The 21,016-nt window shown below is 39.7% G+C and overlaps 1 protein-coding gene across 3 annotated transcripts in view; it reads left to right on the top strand.

Annotated features, from left to right (window-relative positions):
• PRICKLE1 (prickle planar cell polarity protein 1) overlaps positions 1–21,016 on the top strand; it is an 89,397-nt gene that overhangs the window by 59,940 nt on the left and 8,441 nt on the right. Inside the window, exons 1-3 of one of the 3 annotated variants that reach the window (XM_060777585.2) lie at positions 6,824–6,921; positions 16,504–16,689; positions 19,789–19,902. In XM_060777585.2, coding sequence (XP_060633568.1) covers positions 16,570–16,689; positions 19,789–19,902 — 234 coding nt within the window. In that variant the 5' untranslated portion in view covers positions 6,824–6,921; positions 16,504–16,569. Of the gene's footprint in view, positions 1–6,823; positions 6,922–10,056; positions 10,142–16,503; positions 16,690–19,788; positions 19,903–21,016 lie in introns of those variants that run through there. The other 2 variants (XM_060777586.2, XM_060777583.2) reach the window with 2 other exon arrangements.

Raw genomic sequence — 21,016 nt, 5'->3', positions numbered from 1 at the left:
GTAATCCCAGGTTGGTACTTGGATGGTAGGATGGTGACAAATATCGTGTGTTTCCCAACCTTTCGGCCTCCGGGTGTTTTGGACTTCAGCCCCCACAATTCCTAAAAACTGGTAAGCTGGCTGGGATTTCTGGGAGTTGAAGTCCAAAATGCCTGAAGGCCCAAAGGTTGGGAGCAACTGTTTTAGAGTAAGGAACATACAAAACCACCTCTAAGGATGCCTTGCCTAAGGGGACCATATAAAATTCATGGGGTCACCATAAGTCTGCAGGTGATTTGAAGGCATTCACCAAAACACACTCAGGACAAAAATGAAATAGAATTATTGGAGAAAATATTTACCTTCAGATAAATAGAAGAATGTTTGCAAAAAAAGGTAATTGAAAGTCTCTCTAAATAACATTGAAAATATTTGTGTATGCTAGATTTGGATATAACTAGTCATCACAGAAATGTGTCTCTCAATCTGGGTATCCATTAATCTGTTGGGAATTGGTTTTATTTTTCCACAGATGAGATTTGCATGTTCCCAATATGTATAGGTGTGTGTGTGTATAAGATTTTCTATTATTATTATTATTATCTTTATTTATATCCCATCTTTCTCCCCAAAGGGATTCAAGGAGGCTAACAGCCACACATTTTGATCAATTTAAAACAAAAATTAATAGACAATTAAATAATATTGTGTGTTAGATGAAAAATACAGTAAAAATTTAATAAATATTTAAATGCATTTAAAATAAATACACAAATCCCCTTCCCTGCAAAAATGCCATCCACAACTTCCCCAGCAATCTCCCCAGATTTGGATATAACTAGTCATCACAGAGATATGTCTCTCAATCTGGGTATCTGCTAATCTGTTGGAAATTTGTTTTATTCTTCCACAGGGGAGATTTGCTGGTTCCCAATATGTGTGTGTGTTGTGTTGTATAAGATTATCTTCTATCATCATCATCATCATCATCATCATCATCTTTATTTATATCCCACCTTTCTCCCCAAGGGGATTCAAGCAGGCTAACAGACACATACTTTGATCAATTTAAAACAAAAATGAAAAGACAAATAATATTGTGTGTTAAGTGAAATCCCATCCACAACCTCCCCAGCAAGGTGCCTCTTATTTTTCTCCAAATCCCTGCTTGTAGAAGGTCTTGACCTCCTTGAGGAAGTTCCATCAGGGATGAGGCCATCCTGGTCTCTCTTAAGAGGGAGTTTCACAGTCTGGGAGCAGCCACCGAAAAGACCTTCTCCCGTGTTCCCACCAAACACTTAAGCAGGTGGTGGGACAGAAAGAAGGCCCTTCCCAGTTGGTCGTAAATGTTTACTAGGTTCATAGAAAGATGCCTAAATATCTAATGAGACACTTTTCATTTTAAAAAACAGCATAGGTTCGTTGAGAACAAGTAGTACAAAATTCCCTGGGCCACATCTACCATATGTGTAGTGAAAAGATAGAGAAAGAGACTAGTAAGAGAGAGTACAAATAATTTGACATTAGAAGTTTTTAGGTAGACACAGCATATTTTTGCTTAGTGTCACTTCTGTCTGTCTTCACTCATAAGCCCCCTTTGTCCTGTTGCTGTATAATGTATCCCATCTTATTTTGGGGGTGGATTACTGCAGACTGGCACCACTTTCACCTGAAATTAAATAAATACCTCGGTGGCTTCTGCTTCAACTTGGTGAGGTTTATTCTGGAATATTGGCTTCTTTTTCTCACCAGACTAAACCCACAGCAGCCTGGATCTCACTATCCACTGCCGTTTTAAATTGCTCGATAACACTGTTTCTTCATTAGGCTGAGATTTTTTACAGTGCACAGATAAGTTCAAATATACTTGAATGTATTCTTCCCTGTTCAAAATGTTTTTTTTTTAGTTGAGAATTGCATTTAAACAGGGTTTTTTTTATTTAAAAAAACCCATAATAAATGGATAGGTATGCTGTGATCCCCAGATTTGCCACAATAGTTTATAAATTGGGCTACAAGACATGGATCTGTTGAATTTATATCAGAATTTACTAATATTTACAATACTGAAGCTCTTGTCTGAGTTCTGCTTCAAGTTCACCAGGGACCAATCGATGTGGAAGGCAAATAGGCCCTGATACCTTGAGAAATCACATCTGAAATGAGAACTGGGGGGAAATGGTTCTACTTCAAAATGCACAAAGGAAATAGAAGCAACAGCCGTGTCAGCAGTGCCTCCTACTTTGAAAATTCATCAAGTTGATTCAGTGCTGGCTGTTGGCCGAGCATGTCTGAATTACAAATGCTATTGTCTGACCACAGCCAAGTCTCTCTAGCTGTTGCACTTACAAACTTAACCTTCAGCTATCTGCACTCAAATTCCAACATTCTTTTTTCTCTGCCCTTATTTCTTGGCACTAGAAACCCATTTCTTTTACAAATGGAATCTTTACTAAACTCTTCCCAGCTGAGTGGGTATGGTACACTGAAGCTTACGTGGAGGTCTGTTGTTCAGTTCAATAGATGTGTTTGTTTAGACAACTACTTATTCATAGTCTTTAATGACACTTTGGATTTTTTTTTCAAATTTGTCTGAACTAGAGTGTTATAGCAGTTTGATTGTTGAACTCGAACTCCCAAAAGACCAGGATTCAAATGTCTGTTTAGCCATGTGTGATCTTTGCCAAGTCACTGTGCTAAGACGTGGAGTGGAAAAATTTAATACTGAGATAGATATTTCAAATGTAACTTCTGTACAAGGGGGGGGGGGGAGTGGGAAAAAACAATAAAACAATATTTTAAAATTGTGATACTGTATTAGAAAAAACCATTAAAATATGTGAAAAATTTAAAAAATTCTTTGACAATTCCCAGTCTAAGTGGCAAGGTAAAGGTAAAGGTTTTCCCCTGACATAAAGTCCAGTTGTGTCCGACTTTGGAGATTGGTGCTCATCTCCATTTCTAAGCTGAAGAGCCGGCGCTGTCCATAGAAACCTCCAAGGTCATGTGGCCAGCATGACTGCATGGAGTGCTGTTACCTTCCTGCTGGAGCAGTACCTATTGATCTACTCACAGTTGCATGTTTTCAAATTGCTAGGTTGGCAGAAGCTGGGGCTGACAGTGGCAGAAGCTGGGGCTCCCCGGATTCGAACCGCCAACCTTTCAGTCAACAAATTTAGCAGCTCAGCAGTTTCATCCACTGCGCTACTGGGGGCTCCAAAGTGGCAAACCTTCTCTAAATCAATCTTGCCAAGAAAACTCTATGATAGGGTACCATATTTTGGAGTTGATTTGAAAGTACACAAAAAACAACAACAACAATCTAGGTCACAAAGAGCCATGTAGCTGTTCCACTGAGAGAGAGAGAACTAGGGCTCTCTCTCAACCTCAGAGGAACCAGGGACAAAATACCTCTCAATAGATTTTGTGCCTTCTCCCCTGAAATCCTTTATGATTGGTTCGTCATAAAGCTTATAGCAACAACAACTTCAGTTTATAGTCATCACATCATTAATTTATACAATCAGGTAATGATGCCATATAGATTTATAGTGATTTATAACAATGTAGTTAGTATTTGTTTATAGAATATTTCTATCCTGCCTTTCTCTACAATGCGGACCCAAGGCAAACAGAATAAAACATTAAAATCCTTCAGTCAGGAACAAATAGATAAAACAATGACAAAACAATAATCAATAAAATCCCACATTTCAGTTAAGACCATAATTTCCTCCCCATGTATCTCTCCCCCATCTCTATCATAACATCCCCAACTTCTGCCTGGCCTTCTTAAATAAGAAAGTTTTGACCCCCTTGCTAAAGCTGAGCAAAGATGGAGCAGGCCTTCGTTTTTCAGGGAGAGGGTTCCAGAGGCCTGGGGCTGCACCCAAGAAGGAGCCTTCTCAAGTGATAAACACATACTGGAGGGGGCTCGCATGTTCATTCGAGTTTTCCCGCTCGATCTGAGTTCGCTCCCTGGGATGTATTGGAAGACACAATGCTCCAGATAAGCTAGACCAAAGCCATATAGGGCTTCATTGGTGATGGCCAGCACCTTGAATTGAGCTTGGAACCGGACAGGCAACCAATCGAACTGCTTCAGGATAGGCGTAGTATGCTCCCTGAAGTTAGCACCTGTCAGAAGTCTGGTCACTGCTCTCTGAACAAACTGCAATTTCCTGATAATTTTCAAGGGCAGACCTACATAGTTGCAATAGTCCACCCTGGATGTAACCAATGCTTGCACCACTGAGGCTAGGTCCGGAGTCTCCAGCAACGGGCACAGTTGGCACACAAGCTGTAGTTGTGCAAAGGCCGATCTAGTCACCACTATCACCAGGACTTCCAGGTTTAAAGTGGAGTCTAGGATGACCACAAAACTGCACACCCCAGATTTCAGGGGGAGTGCAACCCCATCCAGCTCAGGTTGAAATGCCATTGCCAAATCCCTCCTCTGAGACATCAATAGTACCTCCATTGTGTTCATCTATTGCACCAAAAATGCATATAATAGTGACAAGAATATCTTTCTGTCAAATAGATTTTTAACCTACCAAACATATGAGCATAAACCAGTGTTTGAAACATGAATACAGGCAGTTCCTGAGCTACAAACATCTGACTTATAAACAACACATAGGTAAGAATGGAGAGATTTATTGGGATACATCCTGTGCAATAAGAAAAAAAATGTATGATGCAGCTTTCCGATTCACTCAATTTTTAAATTTTGTAATAAATACTAAAACATGTATAAAATAAAGAGCCATAAGTAGGATAAGAGAAGTAAAATTCCAAGCTATGGGAAGTGACAAACTTCGCATCGTTTGCATGCTGGTGAATGTTTTTGGCCATTGTTATGGAAATAATCTTTACCTAGCAGTTGTTAATGTCTTGCCCAATGGCATCCTTTTGCTGATGGCCTTGTTTTGAAATTGTTGGAGGTGTTGGGAATGAAGAATAAAAGAGAAAACATTAATCGTGCCTTTCTTTTTAGCTTTATGCATTTATCCGCCCCAAAACATGCTTGATGTTTTCCTCCTGGAAAAGTGTGGCTTTATGGCGGTTCATACTGGGTCAGTCATGATTGATCTACGCAGTGACTAGTGTTTAAGGAATTACAAACTGCACAGGGTCAGCTTTTAGGGTCTGATGTGTAGCCAGGAGGCCTTTTAGACACAATAGAGGGTGGAGTTAGGGTTACTTCAACTAATGCTGGGAGATCACAAACAAGAACATAGTTTTTCCACAGCATAAGAATGTATCTTCCTTGCCCTGGTTCCTGAAAACATTTTGTTTCGAACTGTTTGCTTGGAATGGGAAAAGGAATTTAGGTCCTTCCTTAAGAAAATACAATATATCAATCTGTCTCAGCCAGAGGGAGAGGTGAGCTGATCTTTATGGGGAAGGACTAGCAGAGGAAAAATGAGGATTATATACTTAGTTCTTCACATTCGTAACTTTAAGAAGATAAGAGAGAAGCTACAGGGGAAGGGTAAAATATAGACCTTGCTCAAATATAAATTATGCCTCTCCCTCCATGACATTTGTCGACAGTTCTCAGATTTCTATCATTGCAATAACTTAAATCTTGAGATGAACATTTGGAAATAAAATGTTGGCATCTAAAGAAAAGGGTGTAAGCCAAGTTATCCAGAGTAAACAGACACAAATATATTAAAGAGCTATAGGTGGGATTAATCTTTAATGTCTCAGGGTGCACCTACACTGTTGAATGAATGCAGTTTGGTACCACTATAACCCCCATGGCTCAGTGCTGTTTCATCCTGGGACCTGTTCTCTGACAATTTTTTGCCATCTCTGCCAGAAAGCATTGGAGCCTCACCAAACTACAGCTCCCAGGATTCCATATCATTTAGCTGTGGCAGTTAAAGTGGTGTCAAACTGCATCCATTCAACACTGTAGATCCACCCCTACTGATTGCAATACAAGCCTATGGAGGTGCAGCTCTGTGGTAGAATTTGTACAGTTTGGCACCACTTTAGGCAAAGTTAAAGATTTCCCCTGACGTTAAGTCTAGTTGGGTCCGACTCTGGGGGTTGGTGCTCATCTCCATTTCTAAACCAAAGAGCCAACGTCCATAGACACCTCCAAGGTCATGTGGCCAGCATGACTGAATGGAGCGCCCTCCTGCAGAAGTAGTACCTATTGATCTACTCACATGTTGCATGTTTTCAAACTGCTAGGTTGGCAGAAGCTGACCTTAACAGTGGGAGCTCACCCCGCTCCCCGGATTCGAACTGCCAATCTTTCAATCAGCAAGTTCAGCAGCTCAGCTGTTTAACCCGCTGCACAACCAGGCAGCTCTGGGACCACATTAACCACTATGGAATCCTGAGATGTGTAGTTTGATAAGGTTTTGAGCCTTCTTTGCCAAAGAGTACTGGGGCCTCATCGAACGACAGCTCCTATAATTCCAGAGCATTGGACCATGGCTGTAAAAGTGGTGTCAGACTGAATTAATTCTAATTGTAGAAGATGCACCCCTAGTTAATAAAAGCCTCTTGCAAAGAAGATTCTTTTTACAACGTTCTCCCTTAGGTACCCCAGTCCTCTCTTTACTACACCCCTTTAAAGGGGAAGCAAAGTGTGAAAACATTGCTTCCCACCCCCTCCAGCAATCCTGGCTGGGCGAGTCTAGAAATTGGAGCCCAATAAAGTAACCTTCCTCAACTCGGGAAGTGGAGCCAAACGTAACCCCCCTGAGACTGGATGATTGGTGAAGATGACAGACTTTTGGCAGGCAGGCACCTGGAGGAAACATTCAGAGTCGGGGAGGGTGGAAGGGGAGGCTGCAAGGAGCCTAAGGGAGGAGGGAGAAAGACTCTGGAGAAGCAATGTGCAGCAAGAGAAGCCCAGTTCCTGGAAGCACCGGGAAGGCAAAATCTGAAAAGAATTCCCTGTCTACATTCTCATGGGTGAGGTTACCATCCGTTTTAGATTGAAAGGAGGACTAGTTTGAGCAGGAGACAGAGCTTGGAAAGTCTGTAGCTTTCGGAGAAGAGAAGCTAAAAGGAGGGGTTCAAGATACAGTCCGCCAGAGCTTTGTGTGTGTGTGTCATGTTGTGAGGGGGTGGTTGACACAAATGGCGGGGCAAAAAAAGGGGGATTTAAGAATCTTGGGGGAGGTGCAACATAGTGGAATGAATGCAGTTCGACACCACTTTTTACTGCCATGGCTCAGTGGAAACCTGGCATTGTAATTTTACAGGGTCTTTCACCTTCTCTTCCAAAGAATGCTGGTGCCTCACCAAACTACAATTCTCAGGATTCTATAACATTGAACCATGGCAACTAAAGTGGTGAAAAATTAATGCTGCCGCATAGATGCATACTTGTATTGTAATTCACAGTATAGATGCATTTTTGTATTGTTTTGAATGTATTGTTAACTGCCCTGAAACCCATTATTGGGGGGGAAAAAGGTAGGATACAGATGATGTTGATGATGATGATGATGATGCATAAAACAAATATGCACTTTTTCTTTTTCGTGTCAGGAACTGCAAGTTGCTTCTGGTATGAGAGAATTGGTCATTTGCAAGGTCATTGCACAGGGGATGCCCAAACGTTTTGATGTTTTACCATCCTTGGGGGAAGCTTCTCTCATGTCCCCACATGGGGATCTGGAGCTGACAGAGGGAGCTCATCCGCGCTCTCCCCAGATTTGAACCTCCGACCTGTCCTCCGACCTGTCGGTCCTCGGTCCTGCTGGCACAAAAGGGTTTAACCCATTGTGCCACCGGGGACAATACATTTATTTATATGTGGCATTCTGAGCAAAGATTGCCATGCCTGCTCTGACACATTCTGTGGAGCTAGTGGAGGGAATTGCTAAGGAAAGCTTTGTTCTGCTTACCAGCTCTGTTAAATACAGTAAGTTTTTATTGCAGACCAAGAAGAAGAAGATTTCAAAGGAAAAAGAGAAACTAAGGAAGGACCTAAATCCAATCATTAGTCAAAACTAGTGGAGATTCATTGGATCAGTGGGATTTACATAACCAAAGGAGGCCTGTTGAATCAGGAAGATTTGCATAAGTGTTGATTTACCATTTAGCACTTGGATCTTGTAGCACCTTTGAGATTACACATCCCTTTGTCTACGGATATTCCAGACAAATACAGCTTGTGTTTAGCACTTGATTTCATGATTTTACTCTAGTTGTTATTTGGTTATTTGAAAAAATACATGTTTATACATACAAAGGAATCTTGCAGGAACATTGACACTAACCAAGATGCATCTGAGTAGACTTACGGGTACATCTACACTGTAGGAATAAGGAAATTTGACACCAGCTATAGCTCAGTGCTATGGAAACCTTGGAGTTGTAGTTTGGTGATACACCAGCAGTCTTTGGCAGAGGCTGAAGAACTTGTAAAATTACAACTCCCATTATTCCATAGCAGTGGCAGGAGCCCTGGTGGCACAATGGGTTAAACCACGGGTCCACAAACTTTTTAAATAGCGGGCCAGGTCACAGTTCCACAAACTGTTGGAGGATCGGATTATAATTTGAAAAAAGCATGAATGAATTCCTATGTACACCACATGTCTTATTTGCAGTGTAAAAATCACTTAAAAACAATACAATACTTAAAATGAATAACAATTTTAACAAATATAAACTTATTAGTATTTTAATGGGAAGTGTGGACCTGCTTTTGGCTCATGAGATAGGATTGTTGCCATTGTTGTTGTGTGCTTTCATGTCATTTCAGACTTAGGTTGACCCTGAGCGAGGGCCAGGTAAATGACCTTGGAGGGCTGTATCCGGCCCCCGGGCCTTAGTTTGAGGACCCCCGGGTTAAACCCTTGTGCCAGCAGGACTGAAGACTGACAGGTAACAGGTTTGAATCCGGGGAGAGCATGGGTGAGTTCCCTCTCTGAGCTCCAGCTACCCATGCAGGGACATGAGAGAAGCCTCCCACAAGGATGGCAAAACATCCGGGCGTCCCCTAGGCAATGTCCTTGCAGATGGCCAGTTCTCTCACACCAGAAGCGACTTGCACTTTCTCAAGTTGTTCCTGATATGAAAAAAAGCAGTGGCAGTTACAGTGGTGTCAAAATGCATTAATTCTATAATTTAGAATGATGCACCGTGAATCTACAAAAGTTTATGGTGCAAAAGCCATTCTCCCAGTTAGTCTCAGAGGTGCTACAAGATTGCCCCTGCATGGTGATGCTAATGCAGCCTTGTCCCTGAATACTACTAGGATGTTCATACATAGAAAAAGCAGTGACATACAGAAAACATAGCCAGGAGTTGCCGTGTTGGCCATACAGCAAAATATATCAACATCCAAAATCCACAAAACAACCAAAAACACACAAAGTGCATCATGCATGCTTTTTGAAGCTATACTGCTACATCAGGCAAAGGTTAATGATCATATGAGGGGGGATGAAACCTAAACAGTGTAGATCTCAAGGAAAGTTCCTATTGCTAATGGAGCTGACAGTTTATTGCCTGTTGTTTTTTTTTTTACGATTCTTCTTTCCAAGTGCCCAAATGGCAAAAGAGGCACGTAACCTCTGCATACTCTGAAATCCCTCCAGATCATATAAACCAGACATGGGCAAATGTCAGTCCTTCAAGTGCATTGGACTTTAACTCCCACAGGAGTTGAAATCCCAAAAACCTAGAGGCCCACAGTTTGCCTATATCTGATGTAAACTGACAACATCATGACAAAATGTGGCATCATAATTTCTTTTTCTCCTCTATGATCTTTAAACAAAAGATGAAGAAGTTGTTGGAGCTTTGAAAGCTTGCAGCAGTAGTCTTAAGTGAACTGTGAATAAGCAAAAAATAAGAATTGGGCAAGGCTTTGGTTTGGTTTTTGGCCCTGAGCGCTCGAAGTTAACTAGAGATACTTCTGTGAATAGCAAGTGTCTTTTCTATTGACAGTGGCAGTGTCATCTGGTTCTTTGAGTGGATTGACTTCCTCCTTGCCTGTTCTTTGGATGCTGGCAGGATGGAGGAAGGGCTTCCTGGTGGTTCCTCCCTCCCCCCCCCCTCCCCCCCTGGGTTTTGTTGCTTTTACTGCTCTGTTGGCTTCACTGCTGGGCAGTTCCTTTGCTCCTGTCCAAGTGCCAGATGGAGACCTTTAACTACTCAACAAACTTGTTTGCTGGTGAGTGTTAGGGCTTTGTCCAACATATTTCATGGCTGTTTTCAAGGTTAACATTTTAATTTATTGAATTTTTGAAGGAGCTTGTGTTACTAGTGAAGAACATTAAGATAGTTATGGAGAAGCTTTTATTTTGGGCTTAGGTCAAATGCAAATGAAAGACTCGAATATACGTTTTTTTCCCCTCCCTTTAAAGACAGTTGGTGTTTTTAAACAGTGATGGAGTGATTATAATTTACATAATTCTTTATAGGTTTGCTTTGGGATTGCTCTCAATTAAAATTCAGAAGATTTCAAAAGATGTGTATTTCTGTTTGGGATTTCGGGGAGACAGTATTTCATATCTGGAATAACATTTGATGACTTAAAACTGTGTAGTAAATGCAGTGGAAACCACATTGAAACAATCCCATTTGAGAGTTAAGGGTCATTATTCTTTCTATTTGTGGATGCTCTCTATGTTCATAGGTACACATGTAATGTGAAGTGTGTCAGGTTGGCAACTAACCCTTTCTGTCCTAAACATAATATGTAGGCAAACCAAGTAGAATTGTAACAGCGTTTTACAAGAAATTACTTGCCAGTGTTTTAAAAGGAAAGATTATCAGGTCTGTGAGGTTTTTAAATATACAAAACTGCAACTATTTTATTACTTCCTTGGAATGTTTTCTTTGTAAATGTGTTTCCAAACTTAGTGCTGTGTGTTTTGACAAAGAAGTGTGGTGTTCAAGAGCCTACAGGTGATGGAGTGAAACCCGAGTGCATGTTTACACTGGAGTAAAATATGGCTGTCATTTCCTTTGGCTATTTATAAGAAGTGTAAAAATAAATTCTAGTAGGATTCTAGTTATACTGTGGCTTTTTTTACATCTTAAGAAACTAATGGGGACATCAAATTCTCCAGACTATTGCTTTAAATGCATTTTCATTGCTCTATGTCCTAAACTATTCCAAAGTTTGCCATCAGTCAGAAGCAACGTGAAGGTGCACAACAACAAAAACAAATCACACTACTCAACCTCTTTCTAGTCTCACATGCAGTCAAATAGTCCTAATTAACAAGTAATGTCTTTGCTTTTCATTTGCAAGCTGCATCAAAGCCTGAGTGCTTTAACATCTCATTGGCTTGCAATGGAACAAAAGTGTGGCATTCTCTCTTCCTCTACAGCAGCCTTTCTCAACCTGGGGGTCGAGACCCCAGAGGTGGGGTGGGGGTCATGAGGGGATGCCAAAGACCATAAAAACTCAGTATATTCTGTTAGTCATGGGGGTTCTGTGTGGGAAGTTTGGCCCAATTCTGTTGTTGGTGAGGTTCAGAATGCTCTTTGATTTTAGGTGAACTATAAATCCCAACAACTACAACTCCCAAGTGTCAAGGTCTGTTTTCCCTTAACTCTATCAGCATTCACATTTGGGTATATTGAGTATGCATGCCAAGTTTGGCACAGATCCATCACTAAGTCCACAGTGATCTCTGGATGTAGGTGAAGTACAACTCCAAAACTTAAGGTCTGTGCCCACCAAACCCTTCCAGTATTTTCTGATGTGTGCCAAGATTGGTTCAATTCCATCATTGGTGGAGTTCAGAATGCTCTTTGAGTATAGGTCAGCTATAAATCCCAGCAACTACAACTTCCAAATGACAAAATCAACCCCCTCCCCAACCCCACCAGTACTTAAATACTTGGGTGTATCGAGTATTTATTCCAGATTTAGTCTGGTGAATGAAAATACATTTTGCATATCAGATATTTACATTACAATTCATAACAGTAGCAAAATTACAGTTGTGAAGTAGCAACAAAAACAGTTTTATGGTTGGCGGTCACCACAACAGGAGGAACTGTCTTCAGGGGTCGCAGCATTAGGAAGGTTGAGAAACGTTGCTCTAGAGTCAAAAGTATGTTGTCTGAATCCTCCTTGTGGGGATGCATCTGGACCACTGTGATCTCAGTTTGTGGCCTGAAAAAAAATGGAAAACTAAGCTTTCCAAAACACTACCATCTATTTCTTATTAGAAGTAGGTGCTTCTTGATGTTTCTTTTGAAATAAGTAATAAATTCAGGGTCACCTTGAATGAAATTTCAGGGGGGGGGGAGTAGGCTAAAAGTACATTTCAGTATAGAATTCTAAGAAGATTCTTTCCTTCTATCGTCATCCCCATGAACTAGGAGTAGCAGTAGTGTCCAGATTTTTTGGTAATGTATGGCATTTTTCCTTGTCCTCTTGAGACTGCATTATCATGCATATTAGAATAGCAACACAGACACCTGCTTTTTAACCTCAAGCCGTGACCCTTTAGAGTTGTCATTGTGGCACATTGTGAAAGAGATGTGTGATATGCGTCTTGTATTCCCTATAGCCTTGTTAACAAGCAGTTTAACAAAAAAAAGTTGTTAAACAATTTGCCCTGCAGAACAGAGTTAAACAGCAGGAGCTAGAAAAGGATGTTTGTGTAACTGACCTTATGAATTGTGACCTCTTCGATCTGGTCAGAGGTGACTACAGAACAGACTCAGCGAGCTGGAAATCCTAACAGAAGGGCTAGTTTCACACATGGCTTCAACACTTTTCAAAGTGAGAGCTGGGCAGTTCATAACTTTTGGGCAAGAGTTCTTGTTCAAAATACTTTCTCTTAAATTAGAATATTTCAGTGTCTTAAATTGCCCTTCAATCCAATCATATTATCGTGTCGGAAGTGAATTGAGGGGGTGGTTGTAATGCATTTAAAAAACAAAAAGTTTTAAAAACTTGGCATTATACTAAATGTCCCTTGACCGGTAGCTGGCCACTTGGAGTGACTCTGGTGTTGCTGTAAGAAGGTCCCCCTTTGTGCATGTGGCAGGGCTCAGACAACATTGTGATAGGTGGCCTGTGGTTTGCTCTTCTCCATGCTCGCATGTCATGGATTCAACTTCGTAGCCCCATTTCTTAAGGTTAGCTCTGCTACTTGTGGTGCCAGCGCGCAGTCTGTTCAGCACCTTCCAAGTCGCCCAGTCTTCTGTGTGCCCAGGAGGGAGTCTCTCATTCGATATTAGCCATGGATTAAGGTTCCAGGTTTTATCCTGCCTCTTTTTTGCTCTCGTTTGCTGAGGTGTTCATATACTTAATAATGAAAGATGCTCATTCATATTATTTATTGAATGCGATTTTCCTGCTTCTTGGCAGGGGGTTGGACTGGATGGCCCACGAGGTCTCTTCCAACTTTATAATTCTGATTCTATAAAAAAGAAAAAGGAGTAAAAAACCACCAGCATTTATAGTTGGACAGTATCTTTTTTAGGACACAAAATACCATGAAAATGTGCAAGCTTTCCAGAACATTCTATCAGGTTTGGTAGCATAAAATACTTAAAAAATGGACAAAAGTGTACACGTTAACAATGAGGCCAGGTACAGAGCCTCTGATCTCAACATAAAGAATACAGATTGAATTGGTAGATGCATAAAGATTATTTTTCAAATCATTTTACTTCCATAAATGTCCAATTAAAATTTAATCTTATCGCTTAAATGTTCAAAGAAGTTGCTTATTTATTAAAGCAAAAACAGTCATGTGTTGCCCTGAATTTTAACCACTATAGCCTGGCATCATTTTGGGAAAACTTTCAAGTAAAAGACAATCTGCGAAAACCTATGCTACATAATAAAATGATCCAGATACATAGATGGGTAGGGTAGAGATGGGTAGGGAAGAGTAGGGTGGGGCTCTATATAATAAGGAATCATCTCCTGTAGCATTTTTCCTTCAGGGGAGATATTATATTTGAATGGTGAAGAGAATGTAGCATTTGTTATCATTTCCTCTCTCTTTTTTGTAAACTACTTCAAGAGATATTTTGAGGGTTTTTTTAAAAAAAACTGTTCTACTAACATGAAATGAAAGAAGCTAATCTGTTCAAATGTAAGATTGTTCTTGAACCGCAGACAGTTGTCAGACTGCACAGGAAATTCCCACAAGAAAACAAAAGGAAAAAGGTGGGGTTGGAAGTGAGAGAACAATTTGGGGCTATTTGTAGCACACATGAACCACATTTAGTCTTGGCAAGCTTACTGAGTACGGCATTGGTTTTGACTTGCATTCATTGTCTCAGATGTGCCGATTGCTGCCCAGGAAAGCATATTGTGGTTGATATTAAAGAGTTAAACCAAATTCAAGTCAGGACATCCTCCTTACAGATATATGTGACAGAGGTTTACTTTGCGGGAGGCCTCTGTTGTCAAGGCATGAATCTGTTTCCACACTGACAATCATTTTTAGAAGTTATAATTAATTGTAATGGTAATCTGCAGTGGGGCACATTACAATTTTTAGATCTCTCTGAAATCCAGCGTGGTTACTAAATTTGGTGGTGGTTGATTTCAAGATAGCATGTTGGTATCTGAGGTTTACCATGGGAATAATGTTTTAATTGTGGGTGAAATAGTCCTGCACAATATTCATTACTTCATATTGTCTTTTATATTGTGCCAGTTGAGAATACAGGTGGTAGTTTTTTTTATTATTTTCTGGTTACCAGTCTCCTCTAGTATTGCCAAGGATTCAAAACAGCAGTAAATGAGAGCTGAATTTCATGGCATGTAGGGACGATGGTTGGAAAGTCACTATTATCAAGTTTGTATTTTTTTCCCCAAAATACAGTAGAGTCTCGCTTACCCAACATAAATAGGCCAGCAGATAATTGCATAAGTGAAAATGTTGGATAATAAGGAGGGATGAAGGAAAAGCCTATTAAACGTCAAATTACATTATGATTTTACAAATTAAGCACCAAAACATTATGTTTTATAACAAATCAATAGAAAAAGCAGTTCAATACATGGCAACATTATGTAGTTATTACTATATTTACCAATTTAGCACCAAAATGTATTGAAACAGCTGTGGTAGGAGGCAGGCTGCATTGGATAATACAGAACATTGGATAAGCGAAGGTTGGATAAGCAAGACTCTACTGTATCACATGAAAGTATTGATTTTAGTTGACCTTGCATGTATTTCTCTGCAAAATTAACATACAGTCACATAAATTACATGATGCACACATGGTGTCTGTATTTCTGCCGACTCTCCAAAATACGGTATTTTTCTGGAGTATAATTCATTTTGTATAAAAGGAAAATCCCCTAAACCTCAACTAAGGACATTCCTTATATAATGGACACTCGCCACTTCTATACGAGATAAGGTTTTTGGTCCTAAAACAAGGGCCACCTTTTGATAAGACATAGCTGGCAGTCCCTGGCTTCTTAATAGTAGTATCTGAACAGGGAAAAAAAATACTTTACATGACAGAGGATGTAATTTCACATATACTTAATCATGCTAATCAAAGTCAAACATCCTAGTCTTTTGATAAAGTATAACATTTAGCTCTACTTTGCTTCTTAACTCAATGGAATTAAGTACATGTAGCATAACACCACAGTTTTTGTACCAGTCTTTAGGCAAGTTTTATATTTAGAGCGTTAACTTGTCCTAAAGGGATCAGTGTGATTTGGGAAACAGAAGAGAAAATGCTATTGTGGTGTCCAGTGCCACTGATTCATGCGACTCCACTCTTTCTACATCAGGCTAGATAACCATCCATGTCTGCTTCTCTATCCAACCTAAATATTTCTTTATTCAATGTTATGTTGATTCCAAAGGATGTCTTTGGAAATTCAGAAATTATTTTGCATATTTTGAAGTCTTGGGCAATGTCCCAACAAAAATATTGGCCTTGGGGAGGGGGGTCAGTTGACTTTGAGGGAATTAGTTTTGAGGTTACAGACATGAGGGCTTCTTTTCTCGTGTACCACAAGCCATAACTTTCCCCATATGTGATCTACATGGAGCCTTGGATTCACCTTTATATTTTTATTTTTATTTTTGTATTCAGGACTATTGTAAAACATTTAAATCTGAAGCTGATAGTGATTTCTCAGTATTTGTGGCCAATTGTTGCATCTACCTCTCATATTTTTTAAAAAATGAGTCAGCGTCCAATTTAGATGTGCCTATCTCAGCTGGATAAAAGGGATCAGGGTCACCTTTCCCTTCATGATCACAACATAAGATAGTTTCTTATTATATCTGAAATATGAACTAGTTTAATAACTGGTTTACGAACTGGGATCTTAAACAAATAATCAAAATCTAAGATGCTAGTTAAGCTAAAATATATTCTTGCTTAGTAGTATTGTTGATGTGTATGCTTAGGCTGTGTATGTTTAGGTTGTAAATAGAAATGGGAAACAAACCCTCTTTGGATTGTTATCACGTGATATAATGTAAATAGTTCACCTAACAAAGGATGTAATATTAATGTTTTTAAATAGAATGTTTTCTTTACAAATCTGTGTTTTTTCTCCTCTCTGCCTAGAGCCTTTAATTGATGAACTGGAACTGAATATCTTGACACTGTCCTGCTGACTTGTGACTGTTGGAAATGGAGCCAAAAGTTGGCAACCTTACATTTGGCTTCCAGCGAAGCTCGGCGTCAGATGATGACTCTGGATGTGCCTTAGAAGAATATTCATGGGTTCCTCCAGGTCTTAGACCAGAACAGGTAAGAGATGCTTGGTTTAGATCTGATTTAAATGCCATTCAGGAAGATGTTTTAGGGATGCTTCATTGTTGGAGCTGCGTAATAGCTGTTTTCATATGTTATTCTGATATTGATGGCATTTCCAGAACATTACATTGCATACCTCCTTATGCAAGTATTTAACCATTGGCTTAAACAAGAATTATGTTGGGTTGCTGTGAGTTTTCCAGGCTGTATGGCCATGTTCCAGAAGCATTCTCTCCTGATGTTTCACCCACACCTATGGCAGGCATCCTCAGAAGTTTTGATGTTTTACCATCCTTGTGGGAGGCTTCTCATGTCCCCACATGGGGAGCTATAGCTGACAGAGGGAGCTCATCCACATTCTCCCCAGATTCAAACCTCTGACCCGCTGGCCTTCAGTCCTGCCAGCACAAGGTTTTAACCCATTGCACAACTGGGGCTACTATATCCAGACATCCCCTGGGCAATGCTCTTGCAAATGGCCAGTTCTCTCACACCAGAAGTGACTTGCAGTTTCTCAAGTTGTGCCTGACACAAAAAATCCTCGGAGGTTGAAAGATCTGTTGGAAACCAGCCAAGTGAGGTTTATATATCTCTGGAATGTCCAGGGTTGGAGAAAGAACTTTTGTCTGCTTAAGGCAAGTGTGAATGTTGCAATTGGCCACCTTGATTAGCATTTAACGGCCTTGTAGCTTCAAAGCCTGGCAGATTTCTACCTGGAGGATCCTTTGTTGGGAGTTGTTAGCAGGACATTCCACAGATATATAAACCTCACTTACCTGATTTCCAACAATCCTCACATCTCTGAGAATGCCTGACATAGATATAGGTGAAACATCAGGAGAGAATGCTTCTGGAACATGGCCATACAGACTGGAAAACTCACAGCAACCTAGTGATTCCGGCCATGAAAGCCTTCAACAACATAGAGAAATATGTTGGTATGCAACAAAAGGATTCCAGCCTAAATCTTTCAAACTTGTCAAATGCAATAAAATGAATGCAATCTTGATTTCAATATTTTTCTCCAGTCAGAATTTAACAGCTTGGGCTCTTAGCTCTTCTTTAGTGACTGTACATGTTGAACAAAAAAAGCCAAATAATAATAACTATAATAACTATAATAATAATATTTTTAAAAATCAAGCGAGTTTTGTCTGTTAGGGCAATATGTTATGTATTCCAGACTTGTGATGCTTTGAATATCTCATTAAAGTAATATGTCACCTGTATTTACATTAGCAAGCATACAATCTGAGCCAACATTGCTCTAGGAATAATCACTTCTGTGTATACTAGTTGATATGTAGCTTGTAGAAGTGGCCACAGATGGGAATGAATACTTGTTATGTGATTTAGCTATGGCATCTCGTGAATGTCTTCTATTTTTATTTGTAAAATAATTCTATAAGGCTGGTTTCAACCTAGTGACCTAGTTCTCATATTGCAGTACACATTTTTTGTGAATGACCAAGTGTGCTGGTGCAAGCTACCCCTCCTGCCAAAAGAAGCAGCTAAAGGAACCGGCAAGACTATTGTGTTTGAAATGAGAAAACCTGCTTGTTGTGTTACTCTTCATCACACTAGAAGATGAATCCACTTTAAATTCAGTTTCTGCCTCTGCAGAATTCTGGGTTTTGTAACTTAGTGAGGCTGTTAAAGGCTCCTTCCTAAACTACAAATCCCAGAATTCTGCAGGAGGCAGCAACAGAGTTTAAAGTGAATTCATTCTCTAGTGTGATGAGGCTCTTAAACTAGAAACATAGCATGGTTTGTTCTTGGCTTTGTACCAGCAGATTTGCTGGTACTCAAATTCTGAATCATTTTACTTACTGTGACCACTGCAGGATCTGTTAAATTTTCAGTTGCATTATTGCCAGTAATTATTGTCAAAGTTGGAAACAGAAATCAATAATCCTCTTGATGTAAAAAGTTTGTTTTGTATTTGGATTTTGTGTTGTCGAAGGCTTTCATGGGCAGAATCAATGGGTTGCTGTGAGTTTTCCAGGCTTCTATGGCCATGTTCCAGAAGCATTCTCTCCTTTGCCCAAGCAAGTGGGGTTTACATATCTGTGGAATGTCCAGGGTGGGAAAAAGAACTCTTGTCTGCCTGATAACACCTTATAACTGACCAGTTAACACCTCCCAACAAAGGATTCCCCAGGCAGGAAGCTGCCCAGCTTTGAAGCTGCAAGGCCATTCAATGCTAATCTACCTGGCCAAATGCAACATTCACATTTGCTTCAAGCAGACAAGAGTTCTATCTCCCACCCTGGACATTCCACAGACATAAACCCCACTTGCCTCGTTTCCAACAGACCTCACAACCTCTGAGGATGCCTGCCATTGATGTGGGCAAAATGTTGGGAGAATGCTTCTGGAACATGGCCATACAGCCCAGAAAATTCACAGCTATTTGGATTTTGTTAGTTTGTTCACAAATAATTATCCTGTTTTGTAATTCTAATTTAAATAACAACAAGAATAATAGAATGTAGATGACTTAGGAGCAACTTTGCAACTGTAGCGTAATTTTATTTTTTGTTTTTGTGCTTTGTGTTTTGTGACACAAAAGCTACATTTCCTATCATATCAGATAGGAAATGTAGCTGTATGCAGATGTTTCTATCAAAGTTGGGATGGAAAAAAGGGAAGAATCAACACAGGTTTCCAAATACAGTTTGATTCTCTGGTCTCTTCAATTCTGAAAATCTGGCTGGCGAGTATCAGCTGTTTTCTGGAGAGCTTCACACATAGTGTAATAAAATGCAGTAAGAAAGCACGGAATGTAAAGAGACCTACTAAATATCCCTGAAGGAGGTGGAAACTAGATTTGCATAATTTATGACACCCTTAATTGTCACTGGCAATTGCTTTCCAGAGCAGCAATTCAACAGCTGGGTGCTAGCCATCTCTGGCAAACTAGTTTTGCTGAGTTTGCACATCTGGTCTACTTAGCAGGAGGAATGCAAACTTTGTTGAAGGAATAGCATAGAAACTCTAGTATGCTTTGTAAACAAAACCCAAGATATGGTAGTTGATGACAATTATGTTGAAAAAATGAGTGATTATGTGTATTCCTGGTCTCCAATTTAGGTACAACTGTACTTTGCTTGTCTGTCAGAGGAGAAGATTCCTTATGTTAACAGTCCAGGAGAGAAACATCGAATTAAACAGCTTCTTTATCAGCTCCCACCCCATGATAATGAGGTAGATATAAATAACTATTTCAGAGCACAGGGACAAAATTCTGGATGTAGTTAAGTGGAAGATTGCTGTTACACATGTTTCGTTTAACATCTCACTCAGTTAATTCTTATATTTCATGTTTTAAATGTCTTTTTTCTTATCTTAGAGTGAATTGTCCTATTGATTTTATGCTTAGGTATATTATGTTGATTTGTGATTTGTTTTGCATATGTAAGGCATTGAATTTTGCCATTATCTCTGTGTAAACTGCTTTGAGCCCCCCCCCCTCCCCAGGGGTGAGAAAAGCAGTACATAAATACTGTAAATAAATAAATAATAAATTCCCAGCCTGTGGGTCCCAGATGTTTTGACCTTCAACTCCCAAAAATCCTAACAGTTGGTAAACTGGATGGGATTTCTGGGAGTTGTAGGCCAAAACACCTGGGGACCCACAGGTTGAGAACCACCGAATTCTAACTGGTCACTGTAAAAACAGAATGCTAGATCCATCAGAAATTGATTATTATCACAGGTTCATTGGTTGTTGGTTTGATGTTTGCTCTTAATATTTTGTTATAATGTTGTTGTTTTATTCTGTTTTATGCTGTTGTTTATATATTTCAATGTGTTATATTTTAACTATGTTGATCGGGCTCATCTCCATGTAAGCCTTCCCGAGTCCCTTCGGGGAGACGGAGGCAGGGTACAAAAATAAAGTTGTTGTTGTTGTTGTTGTTGTTGTTGTTGTCATTATTATTATTATATTGGTGCAGATTATCTGTTGAATTTTTAAGTTAGACATAGTTCTCATTAAATTATATTTTATTGACCCATACATTGTAAAACTATATGTACATAGATCACACTGACCCAAACAATATCTGCAAGTAGAACATGAACAAGATAGGTTATCTAGTTTTGTTCTTAAGTTGAATTTGTATGTACATTGGAACAGGCAGATTTTTCAAGTGTAACTCAGCCAAATATATATATAATTTTTAGCTCTGGATAGCATAGGAAAGGGTTAAAGCCCCTATGAAGTTTGTTTTGCTGTCTGTGCCCCAGTTTAGAAGATTTCCGCTCACTTTCTGTTCCTGTGATAATTGGATTTCTGAAAAACCTGGCTTGTTGTAGA

The sequence above is a fragment of the Anolis sagrei genome, chromosome 5 (assembly GCF_037176765.1).
Source record: "Anolis sagrei isolate rAnoSag1 chromosome 5, rAnoSag1.mat, whole genome shotgun sequence".
Taxonomy (NCBI): Eukaryota; Metazoa; Chordata; class Lepidosauria; order Squamata; family Dactyloidae; genus Anolis; species Anolis sagrei.
This window is presented reverse-complemented; position numbering and strand designations above follow the sequence as displayed.